The 22,452-nt window shown below is 40.1% G+C and overlaps 1 protein-coding gene across 2 annotated transcripts in view; it reads right to left on the minus strand.

Annotated features, from left to right (window-relative positions):
* The window catches only part of LOC128666646 (cytochrome P450 2D6), a 194,011-nt gene extending 180,510 nt beyond the window's left edge, over window positions 1-13,501 (minus strand). Inside the window, exon 1 of one of the 2 annotated variants that reach the window (XR_008403259.1) lies at window positions 12,887-13,501. Coding sequence is in view for 1 of the 2 variants with exons in the window: in XM_053721353.1 (XP_053577328.1) it covers window positions 12,887-13,102 (216 nt within the window). In the remaining variant the exon portion in view is untranslated. The remainder of the gene's footprint in view (window positions 1-12,886) is intronic. The other variant, XM_053721353.1, reaches the window with a different exon arrangement.
* Between the last annotated feature and the right edge of the window lie 8,951 nt (window positions 13,502-22,452).

Consider the following 22,452-nt stretch of genomic DNA (forward strand, 5'->3'; position numbering starts at 1 on the left):
AAACTGGTTTTTTAATCTATTAGTGTACATCCTTATTATTCTTTTGTAGAAAGCTCATTTGGTTGTATACAATTGTTATACGTAGTTAGAGAGCTGCAAAACGGTGAATATTAAATTATAAAAAATTATAAAAAAAGTTAAATCAAATAATTGTGTATTTATTAAAATCTTGGTTATGTAAAAGTATAGAGACTGGATTCTAGAGCTTTTCACAAATTAGTTGTGCCAAACATGATTTATTTAACAGTGGGTTTGCACTGTGCATGCAAGCAGGGGCTATATAGAACAGTGGCTGTGCCACTATTATCTGACCTTTCCCAGAATATAGTTCCTAGGTGTTTGTGTATTCCTTTGTAAATTTATGGTTAGGGATTTTATTTGTAAATATGGAACTGGAGTTTATTGATCTTCTGAAGTGATTGCATTATTAGTATGATCTCATAGTATTGTGCATGGTAGAATTTGCAGAACCAGGGCATAGACGGCTGTTATAGGATTTTAATTATTTGTAGTGTTTTGCAAGTGCTGTGTTTCAGTAATGTGTAAATATATGCGGCCTATCTATCAAGCTCCGAATGGAGCTTGATGCCCCGTGTTTCTGGCGAGCCTGTAGACTCACCAGAAACAGCAGTTATGAAGCAGTGGTCACAAAGACCGCTGCTCCATAACCCTGTCCTCCTGTTCTGAGCAGGCGGACAGACATCGCTGGAATTCAACCAAAACGAGTACGATCAGGTTGATTGACACCTCCCTCCCTGATCAGATCCGCCAGACTTTGTTAAATAGAGGCTTATGTGTTAAATATCAGGTTAATTGTGGTTGTTAAAAGTTTGTGCCGGCTGTTAATGTTTTGTTTTGTGTAATGGACAGTTGGTTTTAAGTGTTTCCTCAGAGGATGTTATGTTTTTATTTTTAGTGACTGCGTGTGGTAGGGTGCTGTATGAATGGAATATTGAATATTCAGGTGTATTTGATTTTGCCTGATGTTAATAATAGTTGTTAGGAATTGTTAGCATGGCTAGCACCATCTTGTTCTTGGCCGCCATTTTGTCTTATGTGAATATCATTTCTCTATAGTATTCTCACATAGATTCACGTTACCGTAGTATTAGACTTATATTGTTGTTAAAGGAGTTCCCCGTTTTCTGTACTTTTCTATTTTTGTGTTATTCTGTTAGAATAAAAGGGTGGTATGTTAGGAATTGTTAGCATGACTAGCGCCATCTTGTTCTTGGCCGCCATTTTGTCTTAGGCATCCATCTTGTCTAATGAATCTTTTATTATAGCAGTTATTATGTAGTGAGAAATATGCTGATGTTAGTAAGAATTGTTTTATTGGCCTAGTAAATGTTCTTGGCAAGGCGCCTGGAAGTCCGTTATCTAGGTAAGATGGCCAAACGACCTTGCTTTAAGCTAAAATATGCGCACAGATGTATTTTTGCTTCTGTTATAAGAAACACTCCTTCATACTCCTCTTTCTCTCATATATTTTAATAAGCTTCTTTTGTTCGTGAAATATGGTATGATATGACGCTGTCATAACGTGTCATCATGTTAACCCTGTATGCTGTAATTGTTGGCTATAAGACATATTGTGTGTCTTTAAATAAACAGAATAGTGTTAGATCATTGCTGCGTGGTCTGAATTACTGTTCTCTGGACGTCCATACAAATAATCTATTCATCTCCAGGTGGTACAGTGGGCCCAAGTCCTGACTGACACTCCCCCTCTGAAAACAACATCTAACAATAGTATACTACAGAGTGCATGAATTGTCTTTTAGTTTGCTGTTATCTTGTGTTTGCGTGACACATGGGGTGTTTCATGCAAACAAAGGGGGAAGTATTGATGAGTATTGCTGAGTATCCTTATGTGATTTGGGTGATTGTTTTAAGTAAGAAAATTAACCTAAAATGTTTTTTTTATTTTTCTATTGTGTTCTTAACACAATATTTGTATTTGCAGGATGAGATCATGAAGCTGTATCCAGAGAGAAAAAAACACTAACTGAATTATTTTTTAGTTTTTCATATTTAGGTAAAATCTGTACAGATAAAATTCCATAGTGCACTCTCCAAAAGATTGAAGATTGAATGCAAGTAAACTTTTTAAACAAAAGAAATGCCTGGTGAAGAAATGAAAAATGAAGATAAAAGAACTTTTGTCAAGTTTGTTTTAACCACCATACTGCAGTAAAAGTTGCTGAACTATCTTTGGATACATTCTTTGCTTTGCATGCTGGTACCAGCCCCAGAACTGGACTCTGGGTAATCTATGACTGTTTTCTAGGATGTGTGTCTTCAGAACATAAAGACTATCCTTTTCTGGACTGTGCCTTGCCTGTTGGAATTGAGGACCTGTTACGATGTTACAGAGTAATCCACAGTTAAATTAGGGTAGTATTGTTTTAACTTGTTTACTTATATTGCTTGTTTTGTATTCTCTTGTAATTGTGTTATTTTTGTTGATCATATTAGTTATAAGAAATCATATAGCTTTGTCTGCAGAAAAGTATGCCCTATTGGTATTAGTGCACATTGTAGTTTATGTACTTAACAAAGTAACCCACTAGATAAGTGTAACTCGAAACCTTGCAGTATTGTAACCTATTTAATGGCCCACTGAATATAGAAAATATGTTTGCACCTTTATAATTTAAAGAAAATGCTGCAATATATCAGAATATTTTAGACCCTTCACTCTTGTGGAACATAGTGAGGACACGTCTCAGCTAGAAATATATATATATATATATATATATATTTGTTTAGGGAGTAGTATAATTATAGTTATATTGATGGTATATTTTCTACCTACAATGGCTCTTATTGGAGCAGTGTTATGAAAGCAAATGTATTTTTCCCTTTTATTAACTGGTACGGTATCTGCAATTTGAGTTTTGTAATTCCAGATGTTTGTCAATGAAAGGAATTATCTTACCATAAGGATGTGTTTACCTTTCAAAGATTTTGTAGTTTTAAATAATGTTATTATTGTATTCTTTTCTAATACAGGAGTGCGAGAGAATAAAGGTTGCATAAAATAATTAGTAAACTAGTAGTGTTTATATCAGATGAGACTGCTGACTATTAAGATCATAGTTGGAGAATTATAAACATTACAAATACAGGTGGCCCTCGTTTTACAACGGTTCAATTTACACCGTTTCAGAATAACAACCTTTTTTTCCAGTCATGTGACTGCTATTGAAAAGCATTGAGAAGCAGTGCATTTATTAAAATAGCCAGTAGGTGGAGCTGCCGCTTGTGCTGCAGTAAAGCCAAACAAGCTGAAATTAATCCGTTTAACCAGACCTGAGCTATCGAGCAGATTTCAAAGGAACAAGATCTTCCTGTTTATAAGTCAGTCCAGATTGGAATGCATAGAAAGAACTGTTTGCAGAAAAATGCAAGTGAAGTCTGTGTTGTGTGATTATTTTATTAAATTTATAATGCTGTTTAGCAAATGTTTTTGTTCATTTAACTTAGTTTAATTATATATTCTGTGTTGTGTGATTATTTTATTAGGTTTATAATGATGTCTAGCATTTAAAGTCTTCATTTCAAAGCTTTTAAAAAAATGTATTAGGTGTTACTTATGACAATTTTGAGAGGGACCTGGAACCTAACTCCCCCACTTCCCATTGACTTACATTATAAACTGGGATTCAATTTACAATGGTTTCGATTTACAACCATTCCATCTGGAACCTAACCCCGGCATAAACTGAGGGCTACCTGTAGTAGCTTTGCAGAATAAAGCAACACTAGCAGCTAGATTTAGAGTTTGGCGGTAGCCGTGAAAACCAGCGTTAGAGGCTCCTAACGCTGGTTTTGGGCTACCTCTGGTATTTAGAGTCAGTCAGGAAAGGGTCTAACGCTCACTTTCCAGCCGCGACTTTTCCATACCGCAGATCCCCTTACGTCAATTGCGTATCCTATCTTTTCAATGGGATCTTTCTAACGCCGGTATTTAGAGTCTTGGCTGAAGTGAGTGTTAGAACTCTAACGACAAAACTCCAGCCGCAGAAAAAAGTCAGGAGTTAAGAGCTTTCTGGGCTAACGCCGGTTTATAAAGCTCTTAACTACTGTGCTCTAAAGTACACTAACACCCGTAAACTACCTATGTACCCCTAAACCGAGCCCCCCCCAATCTGCTGCCCCTAATACCGCCAACACCTACATAATATTTATTAACCCCTAATCTGCCGCCCCCAACGTTGCCGCCACCTACCTACACTTATTAACCCCTAATCTGCCGACCGGACCACACCGCTACTATAATAAATGTATTAACCCCTAATCCGCCTCACTCCCACCTCAATAACCCTATAATAAATAGTATTAACCACTAATCTGCCCTCCCTAACATCGCCAACACCTAACTTCAAGCATTAACCCCTAATCTGCCGACCGGAGCTCACCGCTACTCTAATAAATTTTTTAACCCCTAAAGCTAATTCTAACCCTAACCCTAACACCCCCCTAAGTTAAATATAATTTTTATCTAACGAAATAAATTAACTCTTATTAAATAAATTATTCCTATTTAAAGCTAAATACTTACCTGTAAAATAAACCCTAATATAGCTACAATATAAATAATAATTATATTGTAGCTATTTTAGGATTAATATTTATTTTACAGGCAACTTTGTATTTATTTTAACCAGGTACAATAGCTATTAAATAGTTAATAACTATTTAATGGCTACCTAGTTAAAATAATTACAAAATTACCTGTAAAATAAATCCTAACCTAAGTTACAATTAAACCTAACACTACACTATCAATAAATTAATTAAATACAATACCTACAAATAAATACAATTAAATAAACTAACTAAAGTACAAAAATAAAAAAGAACTAAGTTACAAAAAATAAAAAAATATTTACAAACATTAGAAAAATATTACAACAATTTTAAACTAATTACACCTACTCTAAGCCCCCTAATAAAATAACAAAGACCACCAAAATAAAAAAAAATGCCCTACCCTATTCTAAAGTTAAAATAGAAAAGCTCTTTCACCTTACCAGCCCTGAAAAGGGCCCTTTGCGGGGCATGCCCCAAAGAATTCAGCTCTTTTGCCTGTAAAAAAAAAAACATACAATACCCCCCCCAACATTACAACCCACCACCCACATACCCCTAATCTAACCCAAACCCCCCTTAAATAAACCTAACACTAAGCCCCGAATATCTCCCTACCTTGTCTTCACCACGCCGGGTTCACCGATCGATCCAGAAGAGCTCCTCCTATGTCTTGATCCAAGCCCAAGCGGGGGGCTGAAGATGTCCATGATCCGACTGAAGTCTTCATCCAAGCGGGAGCTGAAGAGGTCCATGATCGGGCTGAAGTCTTCTATCAAGTGGCATCTTCAATCTTCTTTCTTCCGGATCCATGGTCATCCCGCCGACGCGGAACATCCATCTTCACCGACGACTTCCCGACGAATGACGGTTCCTTTAAGGGATGTCATCCAAGATGGCGTCCCTCGAATTCCGATTGGCTGATAGGATTCTATCAGCCAATCGGAATTAAGGTAAGAAAATTCTGATTGGCTGATGGAATCAGCCAATCAGAATCAAGTTCAATCCGATTGGCTGATCCGATCAGCCAATCAGATTGAGCTTGCATTCTATTGGCTGATCGGAACAGCCAATAGAATGCGAGCTCAATCTGATTGGCTGATCGGAGTAGGAATCAGCCAATCAGAATTTTCCTACCTTAATTCCGATTGGCTGATAGAACCCTGCGTGGTGAAGATAAGGTAGGAAGATCTTCAGGGGCTTAGTGTTAGGTTTATTTAAGGGGGGTTTGGGCTAGATTAGGGGTATGTGGGTGGTGGGTTGTAATGTTGGGGGGGTATTGTATGTTTTTTTTTACAGGCAAAAGAGCTGAATTCTTTGGGGCATGCCCCGCAAAGGGCCCTTTTCAGGGCTGGTAAGGTAAAAGAGCTTTTCTATTTTAATTTTAGAATAGGGTAGGGCATTTTTTTATTTTGGGGGTCTTTCTTATTTTATTAGGGGGCTTAGAGTAGGTGTAATTAGTTTAACATTGTTGTACTTGTGACAGACCCTTCGGTCAGGACTGAAAGCGTTAACTTTATTTTCTAAATACAAGTTTGCTGGCATCAGCTATAATTAAGTTAGTGATAAGCATTCCATTGTTTAATCACTCTCAGAGAGCAGACGCCTAAGTGATAAGGAAAGCTAAGAGTGTCTTGTGTTTAAAGTGTTAAGTAATGCAATTCTATTGTATCATGTCAAAGGGTGTTTTCCCCTTTTATCTAATGTACAACAGTCTTTCAACCCCCCATCTGGGGTCAAACCTGTATAAATACTAGGCATCTAGCCTTTAATAAATGACATTCTGTTTTAAACCTGAAAACTGGCTGAGTTGTGAATTGCTGATTCCCTATGCAGGACATTGTTCATCTGGTGTTAACCCTTGGTATCCTGTTGGTACCGTAACAATTGGTGGCAAGCGACGGAATGAACCTTATCGCCCAGAAGAGCAACTACACAAGCCAGTAACCTCAGGAAGAGGGGGGATTATTACAATACTGACTAAGATGGAAAGAGTACCAGGGACAGAAGGAACCAATGGGCCCAGCATATCAGACAGAACCCCTGAAGAAGCAAGCTTTGATCGGGCGGTTAAAATAAGACTGGCATATTATGGCCCCAACCCATCTGCGGAAATTATCGACCGGGTCATAGCAGCTGTGGAGGCCAACATACTTCGCCAAAGCGGCGCTGCAGCAGCCCAAGTCACAACAACCCCAGTGGAAAAGAGAAAAGTAAATTTGCAGCTTTTAAAAACTTCCTGGAAACAGAAGGAGAGATTGATGGGTACCTTGCGGATTTTGAGAGGCAATGTGCACTACACAAGGTACCCGCAGCGGACTGGGTCATGATATTATCCGGAAAATTATCCGGCCGGGCCAGTGAGGCTTTTCGGGCCATTCCAGATGAGGAAGTGGGGGATTATAAAACTGTGAAAGAGGCTCTGCTCTCCAGGTATGCGGTTACACCGGAGGCATACCGGAGGCGGTTCAGGGACACTGTTAAATTAGCTGGTGATTCCTACCTTGTGTGGGCATGTAAGGTGCACCGCACAGCAGCTCACTGGATAGCGGGGTGCCAAGCCGTATCTTGGGAAGAGGTGCTGCAGCTATTCCTGTTGGAACATTGCTTTGACAAGTTATCAGCAGGAGTTAGAGAGTGGGTTCGGGACCGTAAACCCTCCACCCTGCATGAAACTGCTCGCCTGGCAGATGAGTATACGGATGCCTGCAAACTGGACACTGCTACCACTAAGCCCTCTGCTAGAGTGGAGTACAGACCCCCAGTCACCCCAGCAGCTGCCAGTTACCAACCTCCGGCGCACTGCTATACCACACGGCCTCCGGCCACGAACTACCCTCAGAGAGCCCGGTTCAATTCGCGGGGCTACTCACAACCTATTCGGTGCTTTGGATGTAAGCAACTAGGGCACAAAAGACCAGAGTGTCCCCTAAACGCAGCGAACCAAGCACAGTCCTGGAGAAGACCCGCCGGCGGAATCCCATGTAATCCTCAGCCTACGGCCCGCTACGTAGAGGCGCAAGAATGCTGGGGCAGCCTACATGAAGCAGACCCCGTGCAAGCTGCCCACCGGAATAACAACTGGTTAAAGTGAATGGGAAGGAGGTCAGTGGTCTACGGGATACTGGTGCTACCATGACCTTGCTTCGAAAGAGCTTGGTGTCTGAGAAACAGCACACTGGAGACGCTGTGGCTGTGAGGGTAGCAGGGGGCACTGTGTTCCGCCTACCTGTTGCCAGGGTACATTTGGATTGGGGAGTGGGCGCTAGACCTGTGAATGTGGGGGTCATGAAGGATTTACCCGCCAATGTTCTCCTTGGAAATAACTTGGCCCCCCTTGTTTCTGCCTACGCTCCTATGGGTCCCGCTGATGTTAACCCTGTGACTACCCGTGCCCAGATCTGTGCAGCAGAGACTGACCCACCTGCTGCTAAGCCCCAGGATGCTGAGCTCAGTAAATCTCTATCCGCTATTGATACGTGGAAGTCCCGTTACAATGCGCTGATGAAGGAGAAGAGGAGTGCAGAGGAAAAAGCACGTTTAGAACGTGAATCTCTGCTAGACAAGCTGCACCGACAGACTGCAGAAAACACCAGCTTGAGAGTGGGACATGAAACATTAAAGACAAACTTAGCGACACTGGAGGAGAAGCTGACGCTGGCTCATAGTGAGGTGCAGCAACTCAAGGGCACCCTATGTCAGTATGAAGGGATTGTGGATACCTATAAAGAGCAGGTACAGAAAACTCGTAAAGAAGCTGATGGGATTTTGAAGGACTGTTTAGCCCTAGTCTGGGCACTGAGGAAGTTGAACCCTTGTTTGTATGGACAGGAATTCTCTCTCATAACGGGAATACAGATGGATTGTCCTGGCAAACTGACATGTCTACCACCTCCTAGTCCGGTCATCCCCAGGTTGACCCGCAAAAGGGTCAAGCCGGGTCTGCCGGAGTGTTCCACAAGGGGGGAGCTATGTGACAGACCCTTCGGTCAGGACTGAAAGCGTTAACTTTATTTTCTAAATACAAGTTTGCTGGCATCAGCTATAATTAAGTTAGTGATAAGCATTCCATTGTTTAATCACTCTCAGAGAGCAGACGCCTAAGTGATAAGGAAAGCCAAGAGTGTCTTGTGTTTAAAGTGTTAAGTAATGTAATTCTATTGTATCATGTCAAAGGGCGTTTTCCCCTTTTATCTAATGTACAACAGTCTTTCAACCCCCCATCTGGGGTCAAACCTGTATAAATACTAGGCATCTAGCCTTTAATAAATGACATTCTGTTTTAAACCTGGAAACTGGCTGGGTTGTGAATTGCTGATTCCCTATGCAGGACATTGTTCATCTGGTGTTAACCCTTGGTATCCTGTTGGTACCGTAACAGTAATATTTTTCTAATGTTTGTAAATATTTTTTTATTTTTTGTAACTTAGTTCTTTTTTATTTTTTGTACTTTAGTTAGTTTATTTAATTGTATTTATTTGTAGGTATTGTATTTAATTAATTTATTGATAGTGTAGTGTTAGGTTTAATTGTAGATAATTGTAGGCATTTTATTTAATTAATTTATTGATAGTGTAGTGTTAGGTTTAATTGTAGATACTTGTAGGTATTTTATTTAATTAATTTATTGATAGTGTAGTGTTAGGTTTAATTGTAACTTAGGTTAGGATTTATTTTACAGGTAATTTTGTAATTATTTTAACTAGGTAACTATTAAATAGTTATTAACTATTTAATAGCTATTGTACCTGGTTAAAATAAATACAAAGTTGCCTGTAAAATAAATATTAATCCTAAAATAGCTACAATATAATTATAATTTATATTGTAGCTATATTAGGGTTTATTTTACAGGTAAGTATTTAGCTTTAAATAGGAATAATTTATTTAATAAGAGTTAATTTATTTCAGTAGATTTAAATTATATTTAACTTAGGGGGGGTGTTAGTGTTAGGGTTAGACTTAGCTTTAGGGGTAATACATTTATTAGAGTAGCGGTGAGATCCGGTGGGCAGATTAGGGGTTAATTATTGTAGGTAGGTGGAGGCGACATTGGGGGCGGCAGATTATGGGTTAATAAATATAATATAGGGGTCGGCGGTGTTAGGGGCAGCAGATTAGGGGTACATAGGTATAATGTAGGTTGCGGCGGTGTAAGGAGCGGCAGATTAGGGGATAATAATAATATGCAGGGGTCAGCGATAGCGGGGGCGGCAGATTAGGTGTTAATAAATATAATATAGGGGTCGGCGGTGTAAGGGGCAGCAGATTAAGGGTACATAGGTATAATGTAGGTTGCGGCGGTGTACGGAGCGGCAGATTAGGGGTTAGTAATAATATGCAGGGGTCAGCGATAGCGGGGGCGGCAGATTAGGGGTTAATAAGTGTAAATTTAGGGGTGTTTAGACTCGGGGTACATGTTAGGGTGTTAGGTGCAGACTTAGGAAGTGTTTCCCCATAGGAAACAATGGGGCTGCGTTAGGAGCTTAACGCTGCTTTTTTGCAGGTGTTAGGTTTTTTTTCAGCTCAAACAGCCCCATTGTTTTCTATGGGGGAATCGTGCACGAGCATGTTTTTTAAGCTGGCCAGGTCCGTAAGCAACGCTGGTATTTAGAGTTGCAGTGGCGATAAATTATGCTCTACGCTCCCTTTTTGGAGCCTAACGCAGCCCTTCTGTGAACTCTAAATACCAGCGGTATTTAAAAGGTGCAGGGGAAAAAAAGCATGCGTAGCTAACGCACCCCTTTGGCCGCAGAACTCTAAATCTAGCCGTATTTTTTTTTTATTTTTTTAGTAGTTCCAAGAGAAAGTGTGAAGAAATTAATTTTAAAGAAAATATTTTTGTTGACTGTTTTATTTTTCATTTTTGTTGCAGGGCAGGCCTTAGCATAAGTTACTTAGGATATCCATTCAGCCTCTTGATGAAGTCTAGCAGTTTTTACTTGCTTAGTATTCATGAAGTATCATTTATATTGTATAGAGAAGCTGTGAGTTATTCTCTGTAAAAGTTTCAATGTATTTAGTTTGTATTATATATCCACAATGTTTTTCTGGTTTTAAATGACATAGGATAAGTTAAGCTAAAGGAATGGTGATGCTTACAAAAAAGGTGAAAGAAGTTTTATTTGGACATAATTGTGACTGTATCGGGGTGTGTGCTTATCTTGTGCTGTTTTGTTTCCTTCTTAGACTCCTTCTGACTCGAGTGTCTGCTTGCTATGGGGATCCACTGGCTTTCCTTGTCTACCCCATGAACAAACCATCGGACTTCCAGCATCTACCTGCAGAAGAACACTGGATAAGCACCCCTACTGCAAATGGACTATTGTATTGAAGCAGAGTGTCTGAGGAAGGTGGAGCGCTAAGAGGATAAAGACTGTTCTTAAAGTGATCAGAGGCCACCCAGAGACACTTGTGCTGTTCCCATGTCAGGCTTCACTGTGGAGAATTTAAAGAGCAAGAGACTGTCGGAAATATTGGGGGGTGCTAGCAATGCAGGTGGAGAAATAAAGATGCAGCATTGTTTGGGGGTAGATAGGGGCTGGTTGGGTCTTTGTGCAGATAGACCAGTAGTTTGAGGATGCTGGGAGGTGGACGGAGAGTATTGGAGATGCCGTACCTATGTGCAGTGACAAATTGTGCCCTATTGGCATATAAAATTATAGCACTACAAGTGAATACATTTCTCTACAGTATTCTCACATAGATTCATGTTACCAAAGTATTAGGCTTATATTGTTGTTAAAGGATTTACTAATTTTCTGTGCTTTTCTGACTACTCTTCCTGCCTGCCAGTTACAGAGATACCTAGCTACTGCTTGTCAGCTACTGAAGGTGCCTGTCTCCTGTCTGTCAGCTACTGAAGGTTCCTGTATCCTGCCTGCCAGTTAAAGAGATACATACCTCCTGCCTGTCAGCTACTGAAGGTACCTGTCTCCTGCCTGTCAGCTACTAAAGGTACCTGTCTCCTGCCTGTCAGCTACTAAAGGTACCTGTCTCCTGCCTCTCAGCTACTGAAGGTGCCCGTCTCCTGCCTCTCAGCTACTGAAGGTGACTGTCTCCTGCCTCTCAGCTACTGAATGTTCCTGTCTCCTGCATGTCAGCTACTGAAGGTTCCTGTCTCCTGCCTGCCAGTTACTGAAGGTGCCTGTCTCCTGCCTGTCAGCTACTGAAGGTACCTGTCTCCTGCCTGTCAGCTACTAAAGGTACCTGTCTCCTGCCTGTCAGCTACTAAAGGTACCTGTCTCCTGCCTCTCAGCTACTGAAGGTGCCCGTCTCCTGCCTCTCAGCTACTGAAGGTGACTGTCTCCTGCCTCTCAGCTACTGAATGTTCCTGTCTCCTGCATGTCAGCTACTGAAGGTTCCTGTCTCCTGCCTGCCAGTTACAGGGATACATACCTCCTGCCTGTCAGCTTCTGAAGGTACCTGTCTCCTGCCTGTCAGCTACTAAAGGTACCTGTCTCCTGCCTGTCAGCTACTGAAGTGCCTGTCTCCTGCCTGTCAGCTACTGAAGGTTCCTGTCTCCTGCCTGCCAGCTACTGAAGGTGCCTGTCTCCTGCCTGTCAGTTACTGAAGGTGCCTGTCTCCTGCCTGTCAGCTACTGAAGGTGCCTGTCTCCTGCCTGTCTGCTACTGAAAGTGCCTGTCTCCTGCCTGTCAGCTACTGAAGGTACCTGTCTCCTGCTTGTCAGCTACTGAAGGTGCCTGTATCATGTCTGTTAGCTACTGAAGGTGCCTGTCTCCTGCCTGTCAGCTACTGAAGGTGCCTGTCTCCTGCCTGCCAGCTACTGACAGTACCTTTTTCCTGCCTGTCAGCTACTGAAGGTGCCTGTCTCCTGCCTGCCAGCTACTGAAAGTACCTGTCTCCTGCCTGTCAGCTACTGACAGTACCTCTCTCGTGCCTGTTAGCTACTGAAGGTGTCTGTCTCCTGCCTGTCAGCTACTGAAGGTACCTGTCTCCTGCCTGTAAGCTACTGAAACCACTCAGCCGAGCATGACAGTAAGCCAGAGACCTCCAGTGGCTGAGAGATGGAAAGCCACAGAGCAGAGAGGGCACAAGTGTGACACTGTAACTTGTTGGATAACATGCCTTTAACCAATGAGCACATTATATTTTCACTCCTTGCCTGTAATTTGTTGAGTTTATTCTTTTTTATCAAGTCCTAATGCAAGGTGCCTGGTGAGTCCAGATCCCACTGCAGATGCCAGTTTGTGTTTTCCCTAACAATCCTCCAACCCAGAAGTTTAAGTTATACTAATAGAACTGATGTCAAGGACATCAATATGCCTACCTGTATGAAGTTGCTGTGGAGGTTGTTGAAGTCAAGTTGCAGCATGTTTCCCAGGAAGGGTCTAGACATGGGGCCTGGGGGGTAGCGAGACCAGGGCTTCCTGCGCTTAATGAAGTCCAGCAGCAGAAGACAGACAATAATAATGATGCCCAGCAGGAGGGCATTAGACTGTGAAACAGTGACTCCCCACCAGTGCTGCGACAACTGGCTCATCATGTTCAGCAATACACTCTTATGTAGCCAGTCACTCAATCGCTGCCCGCCTCCTGTACCCCTGTAAGCCACTCACTTACTGCTTGCTTTCTTTACCCCTGTATGCCACTCACTTACTGCATGCTTCCTGTACCCCTGTATGCCACTCACTTACTGCATGCCTCACGTGCCCCTGTATGCCACTTAGTCACAGGTCACGTTGTCCCCAGTTCACCATATGCCCACAGTGTAGAAGTCAATCACTCACTGTGTGCCTCCTACCCTAACTGAACTCAGCTTACCCTTACTGGAGTTTAATCACTGTCAGTCGGTTACCTTACTGCACCCTGCTCACTCTGTAGCCACGCAGCTTATATCCCCATATATAGTTTACAGGGATGTTTGCAGACTTTGCCCAACCCTAACTACACTTAAACCCTGCCAAAGTTTGTGTGCCAGGTTGAAATTTTAAAGTGGCAATTCCATAGTCTAATCAGCAGACCCACACACATCACTGCTCCCTCTGCTGACTGTTTTATGATTCTTCACAACATAATATGTTAACATGTATAACTGCTGTAGCCGTTACTTAAAAATACACAATACTACATACCAGCAATATGCCCACTGTAGGCCCCCTGGCACCAATTCTGTGCCAGCTATATGATCTGATCCTGGATCAGATACTCGCCTCCCACAGTCACAGTTAGAGCGTATTATGATATGGGGGCCACATTTAGTGTGTATTATGATATGGGGGCCACATTTAGAGTGTAGTTTGATATAGGGGATCACATTTACAGTGTATTATGATATGGGGGGCACATTTAGAGTGTATTATGATATTGGGGTCACACTTGGAGTGTATTTTGATATAGGGGATCACAGAGTGTATTATTATATGGGGTTCACAGTTAGAGTGTATTATGATATGGGGGTCACATTTAGAGTGTATTTTTATATAAAGGATCACAGTTAGGGTGTATTGTGTTACATAAAGAGTCACAGTTATGGAGTATTGAGATATAAGGAGTTATAATTAAGGGTTACAGTTATGGTGTATTGTGATACAGGGAGTCACAGTTAGGGATTGTTGTGATATAAGATGTCGCATTTAGAGTGTAATATGATATGGGGGTCACATTTAGGATGTATTGTAATATAGCTTTCAGAGTTAGGGTCTTTTGTGATATAAGGGGTCACTTTAGGGTGTATTGTGATATATGGTGTTAACAGTTAGGGTGTATTGTGAAATAGGGGTCACAGTTAGGGTCTTTTGTGATATAGGGCTCACAGTTAGGGTTTATTGTTATATAGGGGACCAAAGTTAGGGTGTATTGTGATATTGGGGTTGCAATATGGGTCTATTGTGATACAAGGGGTCACTTTAGCATACCTCCCAACATTTCAAAATTCACCCCACCCCCCGCAGCAAAAGTGTGATATATGGTGGGCAGGAGCAGGGATGGGGCTTAAAAAAATCATAAGACCAAAGTAATATAAATAAAATTCTAAATAAAGTCATATCTTTTAATACTCTTAAGCAGCAAATTAATCACAAGCTCAAACAACTGGTATAGCTAACAGCTAGATTACGAGTTGTGCGTTACGGTTTCAACACTGAAAAAATTGCCATTTCAGCATAAAAACAGTAACTCAGCCATTACGAGTCATGTCGGTATAGCTATACAGTTACCCCTAAACCTATCACCCAATAACTTTATATTAAAATTACAATATCCTTATCTTAAAATAAATAAAAACCTACCTGTGAAATAAAAAAAAAAAAAAAGGTTTAAACTAACAATTAAACGAACATAACTAATATACGGCTAGATTACGAGTTTTACGGTATGAGTAAAAAAGCAGCGTTATGGTTCTTTTTCACTACCGCTGGTATTACGAGTCTTGCAGGTATATCTGTACCGCACACTTTTTTGGCCGCAACGCAATGTAACTACCGCAGCTTTCAAAAAGTCATTTTTCAATGGCACTTCCTTTGCGCCGGTATTACGAGTTTGTCTGTCCGGCCAAAAAGTGAGCGGTACAGTCTATACCGTCAAGATCCATACTGTAAACTGAAAGTCAGTAGTTATGGCTTTTATGCTACAAAGCTGTACCATAAAACTCATAACTAAAGTGCTAAAAAGTACACTAACACCCATAAACTACCTATTAACCCTTAAACCGAGGCCCTCTTGCATCGCAAACACTAAAATAAAATTATTAACCCCTAATCTGCTGCTCCGGACATCGCCACCACTATAATAAACATATTAACCCCTAAACCGCCGCACTCCCGCATCGTAAACACTAGTTAAATATTATTAACCCCTAATCTGCTGTCCCTAACATCGCGCAACCTACATTACTGTTATTAACCCCTAATCGCCACCACTATACTAAAGTTATTCACCCCTAAACCTAACCCTAAGTCTAACCCTAACACCCACTAACTTTAATATAATTAAAATAAATCTAAATAAAAATTACTATCATTAACTAAATAATTCCTATTTAAAACTAAATACTTACCTATAAAATAAACCCTAAGCTAGCTACAATATAACTAATAGTTACATTGTAGCTAGCTTAGGGTTTATTTTTGTTTTACAGGCAAGTTTGTATTTATTTTAACTAGGTAGACTAGTTACTAAATAGTTATTAACTATTTACTAGCTACCTAGCTAAAATAAATACAAATGTACCTGTAAAATAAAACCTAACCTGAGTTACGCTAACACCTAAACTTACACTACAATTAAATAAATTACATTAATTAAATACAATTAACTAAATTACAAAAGAAAACAAACACTAAATTACACAACATAAAAAATAAATGATCAGATATTTAAACTAATTACACCTAATCTAATAGCCCTATCAAAATAAAAAAGCTCCCCCAAAACAAAAAAACCCCTAGCCTACACTAAACTACCAATGGCCCTTAAAAGGGCCTTTTGCTGGGCATTGCCCCAAAGAAATCAGCTCTTTTACCTGTAAAAAAATAATACAAACAACCCCCCCAACAGTAAAACTCACCACCCACGCAACCAAACCCCCCAAATAAAATCATATCTAACAAAACCTAAGCTCTCCATTGCTCTGAAAAGGGCATTTGGATGGGCATTGCCCTTAAAAGGGCATTTAGCTCCTTTTCTCCCCAAACCCTAAAAATAAAACCCACCCAATAAAAGGTTTAAAAAAAACCTAACACTAACCCCCCGAAGATCCACTTACAGTTTTTGAAGACCGGACATCCATCCTCAACAAAGCCGGGAGAAGTCTTCATCCAAGCGTCAAGAAGTCCTCAACAAAGCCGAGAGAAGTCTTCATCCAAGCGGCAAGAAGTGGTCCTCCAGACGGGCAGAAGTCTTTATCCAGATGGCATCTTCTATCTTCATCCTTCTGACACGGAGCAGCTCCATCTTCAAGACATCCAGCGCAGAGCCACCCCTTCTTTCCACGGCTCTTGAAGAATGAATTCTCCATTAAATGACGTCATCCAAGATGGCGTCCCTTGAATTCCTATCGGCTGATAGAATTCTATCAGCCAATCGGAATTAAAGGGAAAAAATCCTATTGGCTGATGCAATCAGCCAATAGGATTGAGCTTCGTATTGGCTGACCTAATCAGCCAATGGGATTGAGCTTGCATTCTATTGGCTGTTCCATATAATGTGAGCTCAATCCTATTGGCTGATTGGATTTATTTTTAGCTTAGGGTTTGGGCAGAAAAAGAGCTAAATGCCCTTTTAAGGGAAATGCCCATACAAATGTCCTTTTCAGTGCAATGGGGAGCTTAGTTTTTTTTAGATAGGATTTTATTTGGGGGGTTTGGTTTTGTGGGTGGTGGGTTTCACTGTTGGGGGGTTGTTTGTATTATTTGTTTACAGGTAAAAGAGCTGATTTCTTTGGGGCAATGTCCAGAAAAAGGCCCTTTTAAAGGCCATTGGTAGTTTATTGTAGGCTAGTTTTTTGGGGGGTTTTTTTTGGGGGGGGGGGGGCTTTTTTATTTTGATAGGGCTATTAGATTAGGTGTAATTAGTTTAAATATTTGATCATTCCTTTTTATTTGTGTAATTTAGTGTTTTTGTTTTTTTTTTGTAATTTAGTTAATTGTATTTAATTATTGTAATTTATTTAATTGTAGTATAAGGTTAGGTGTTAGTGTAACTCAGGTTAGGTTTTATTTTACAGGTAAATTTGTATTTATTTTAACTAGGTAGCTAGTAAATAGTTAATAACTATTTAGTAACTATTCTACCTAGTTAAAATAAACACAAACTTACCTGTAAAATAAAACTAAAACCTAAGATAGCTACAATGTAACTATTAGTTATATTGTAGCTAGCTTAGGGTTTATTTGACAGGAATTTAGTTTTAAATAGGAATTATTTAGTTATTAATTGTAATTTTTATTTAGGTTTATTTTAATTATGTTAAAGTTAGTGGGTGTTAGGGGGGTTAGGGTTAGACTTAGGTTTAGGGGTTAATAACTTAAGTATAGTGGCGGCAACGTTGGGGGCGGCAGATTAGGGGTTAATAAGTGTAATGTAGGTGGCGGCGATGTTATGGGCGGCAGATTATGGGTTAATAAGTGTAGGTAGGTAGTGGCGATGTCAGGGGCAGCAGATTAGGGGTTAATAAGTGTAGGTAGGTGTCGGCGATGTCGGGGGCAGCAAATTAGGGGTGTTTAGACTCTGGGTTTATGTTAGGGTGTTAGGTGTAAACATAACTTCTGTTTCCCAATAGGAATCAATGGGGCTGCGTTACGGAGCTTTACGCTTCTTTATTGCAGGTGTTAGGCTTTTTTTTAGCCGGCTCTCCCCATTGATATCTATGTGGAAATTGTGCACGAGCACGTAAAACCAGCTCAAAGCAGCGCTGGTATTTGAGTGCGGTATGGAGCTCAATTTTGCTTAACGCTTCAATATTGCCTGCTAATGCTTATGAAAACCTGTAATAGCAGCGCTATAGGGAAGTGAGCGGTGGAAATAACTTGCAAGTTAGTATCGAACTGCTCTTACCGCAAAACTTGTAATCTAGCCGAATCTTAACTATTATTCTAAAATTAAAATAACTACCAATTAAAACAACTAAATTACACATTAAAAAAACTAACACTACTAAAAAAGTTAAGTCTAAAATTACAAAAAATAAAAAAATACTAAATTACGAAAAATAACAAACACTAAATTACGAAAAATAACAAACGAAATTATCAACAGAAAAAACAATTACACTTAATCTAATATCCCTATAAAAATAAAAAAATCCCCCCCAAAATAAAAACACCCCTAGCCTACAATAAACTACCAATAGCCCTTAAAAGGGCTTTTTTGTAGGGCATTGCCCTAAAGAAATCAGCTCTTTTACATGTAAAAAAAATACAAGGACCCCCCAAGAGTAAAACCCACCACCCAATCAACCCCCCCCCCAAAAAAAAAAACCTAACTCTAACAAAAACCTAAGCTACCCATTGCCCTGAAAAGGGCATTTGGATGGGCATTGCTTTTAAAAGTGCATTCAGCTCTTTTACATTGCCCTGAAAAAAGACAGTTAGCTTGTTTACGAGAAGCCCAAACTCTAAACTAAAAAAAAACCCAGCCAAAAAAAGTAAAAAAAACATAATTTATGTAAGAACTTACCTGATAAATTCATTTCTTTCATATTGGCCATGAGCTAGTGACGTATGGGATATACAATCCTACCAGGAGGGGCAAAGTTTCCCAAACCTCAAAATGCCTATAAATACACCCCTCACCACACCCACAATTCAGTTTAATGAATAGCCAAGCAGTGGGGTGATAAAGAAAGGAGTAGAAAGCATCAACAAAAGAAATTTGGAAATAATTGTGCTTTATACAAAAAATCATAACCACCATAAAAATGGTGGGCCTCATGGACTCTTGCCTATATGAAAGAAATGAATTTATCAGGTAAGTTCTTACATAAATTATGTTTTCTTTCATGTAATTGGCAAGAGTCCATGAGCTAGTGACGTATGGGATAGCAATACCCAAGATGTGGAACTCCACGCAAGAGTCACTAGAGAATGAGGGATAAAAATAAAAACAGCCATTTTCCGCTGAAAAAAATAATCCATAACCCAAAAAAAAATAAGTTTATTCTCATAAATAAAAGAAAAAAACTTAAATCAAAAGCAGAATAATCAAACTGAAACAGCTGCCTGAAGAACTTTCCTACCAAAAACTGCTTCTGAAGAAGCAAATACATCAAAACGCTAGAATTTAGTAAATGTATGCAAAGAGGACCAAGTTGCCGCTTTGCAAATCTGATCAACTGAAGCTTCATTCTTAAAGTCCCACGAAGTGGAGACTGATCTAGTAGAATGAGCTGTAATTCTCTGAGGCGGGGCCTGACCCGATTCCAAATAAGCTTGATGAATCAAAAGTTTCAACCAAGAAGCCAAGGAAATAGCAGAAGCCTTCTGACCTTTCCTAGGACCAGAAAATATAACAAATAGACTGGAAGTCTTCCTGAAATCTTTAGTAGCTTCCACATAATATTTCAAAGCTCTTACCACATCCAAAGAATGTAAGGATCTTTCCAAAGAATTCTTAGGATTAGGACACAAGGAAGGGACAACAATTTCTCTATTAATGTTGTTAGAATTCACAACCTTAGGTAAAAATTGAAAAGAAGTCCATAAAACTGCCTTATCCTGATGAAAAATCAGAAAAGGAGACTCACAAGAAAGAGCAAATAGCTTAGAAACTCTTCTAGCAGAAGAGATAGCCAAAAAGGAACAACACTTTCCAAGAAAGTAGTTTAATGTCCAAAGAATGCATAGGCTCAAATGGAGGAGCCTGTAAAGCTTTCAGAACCAAATTAAGACTCCAAGGAGGAGAAACTGATTTAATTACAGGTTTAATACGAACTAAAGCCTGTACAAAACAGTGAATATCAGGAAGTATAGCAATCATTCTGTGAAATAAAACAGAAAGAGCAGAGATTTGTCCCTTCAAGGAACTTGCAGACAAACCCTTATCCAAACCATCCTGAAGAAACTGTAAAATTCTAGGAATTCTAAAAGAATGCCAAGAGAATTTATGAGAAGAACACCATGAAATGTAAGTCTTCCAAACTCTATAATAAATCTTTCTAGAGACAGATTTAAGAGCTTGTAACATAGTATTAATCACTGAGTCAGAGAAACCTCTATGACTTAGTACTAAGCGTTCAATTTCCATACCTTCAAATTTCATGATTTGAGATCCTGATGGAAAAACGGACCTTGAAACAGTAGGTTCGGCATTAATGGAAGTGGCCAAGGCTGGCAACTGGACATCCGAACCAAATCCGCATACCAAAACCTGTGTGGCCATGTTGGAGCCACCAGCAACACAAATGATTGTTCCATGATGATTTTGGAGATCACTCTTGGAAGGAGAACTAGAGGCGGGAAAATGTAAGCAGGATGATAACACCAAGGAAGTGTCAGCGCATCTACTGCTTCCGCCTGAACATCCCTGGACCTGGACAGGTATCTGGGAAGTTTCTTGTTTAGATGAGAGGCCATGAGATCTATCTCTGGAAGACCCCACAGCTGAACAATCTGAGAAAACACATCTGGATGGAGAGACCACTCCCCTGGATGTAAAGTCTGACGGCTGAGATAATCCGCCTCCCAATTGTCTACACCTGGTATATGCACCGCAGAGATCATACAGGAGCTGGATTCCGCCCAAGCAAGTATTTGAGATACTTCTTTCATAGCTTGGGGACTGTGAGTCCCACCCTGATGATTGACATATGCCACTGTTGTGATATTGTCTGTCTGAAAACAAATGAACGGTTCTCTCTTTAACAGAAGCCAAAACTGAAGAGCTCTGAGAATTGCACGGAGTTCTAAAATATTTATTGATAATCTCGCCTCTTGAGATTTCCAAACCCCTTGTGCTGTCAGAGATCCCCAAACAGTTCCCCAACCTGAAAGACTCGCATCTGTTGTGATCACAGTCCAGGTTGGCCGAACAAAAGAAGCCCCTTGAACTAAACGATGGTGATCTATCCACCACGTCAGAGAGTGTCGTACATTGGGATTTAAGGATATTAATTGTGATATCTTTGTATAATCCCTGCACCATTGGTTCAGCATACAAAGCTGTAGAGGTCTCATGTGAAAACGAGCAAATGGGATTGTGTCCGATGCTGCAGTCATGAGACCTTAAACTTCCATGCACATAGCCACTGAAGGGAATGAATGAGACTGAAGGTGCCGGCAGACTGCAACCAATTTTAAACATCTCTTGTCGGTTAGAGACAGAGTCATGGAGACTGAATCTATCTGGAAGCCTAAAAAGGTGATCCTTGTCTGAGGAATCAAGAAACTTTTTGGTAAATTGATCCTCCAACCAAGTTTCCAAAGAAACAACATTAGTTGATTTGTGTGAGATTCTGCAGAACGTAAAGACTGAGCTAGTACCAAGATATCGTCCAAATAAGGAAACACTGCAATACCCTGTTCTCTGATTAAAGAGAATAGGGCACCTAGAACCTTTGAAAAGATTCTTGGAGCTGTTGCTAGGCCAAATGGAAGAGCAACAAATTAGTAATGCTTGTCTAGAAAAGAGAATCTCAGAAACTGATAATGTTCTGGATGAATTGGAATATGAAGGTTTGCATATTGCAAGTCTATTGTGGACATATAATGTCCCCGCTGAACAAAAGGCAGAATAGTCCTTATAGTCACCATCTTGAAAGTTGGTACTCTTGTCTTACATAACGATTAAAAATTTTCAGATCCAGAACTGGTCTGAATAAATTTTCCTTCTTTGGAACAATGAATACATTTGAATAAAACCCCAAACCTTGTTCCTGAAAAGGAACTGGCATGATTACCCCTGAAGACTCCAGGTCTGAAACACACTTCAGGAAAGCCTGAGCTTTTACTGGATTTGCTGGGATACGTGAGAGAAAAAATCTTCTCACAGGAGGTATTACTCTGAATCCTATTCGATACCCTTGAGAGACAATGCTCTGAATCCATTGATTTTGGACAGAATTTATCCAAATATCCTTGAAAAACCTTAATCTGCCCCCTACCAGCTGAGCTGGAATGAGGGCCACACCTTCATGTGGACTTAGGGGCTGAATTTGGTTTCTTAAATGGCTTGGATTTATTCCAATTTGAAGAAGGCTTCCAATTGAAAACAGATTCCTTGGGGGAAGGATTGAGTTATTGTTCCTTATTTTGACAAAAGGAACGAAAACGGTTAGAAGCCTTAGATTTACCCTTAGGTTTTTTATCCTGAGGCAGAAAAACTCCCTTTCCCCCAGTGACAGTTGAAATAATAGAATCCAACTGAGAACCAAATAAATTATTACCTTGGAAAGAAAGAGAT

Source organism: Bombina bombina, chromosome 7 (assembly GCF_027579735.1).
Source record: "Bombina bombina isolate aBomBom1 chromosome 7, aBomBom1.pri, whole genome shotgun sequence".
Classification (NCBI taxonomy): Eukaryota; Metazoa; Chordata; class Amphibia; order Anura; family Bombinatoridae; genus Bombina; species Bombina bombina.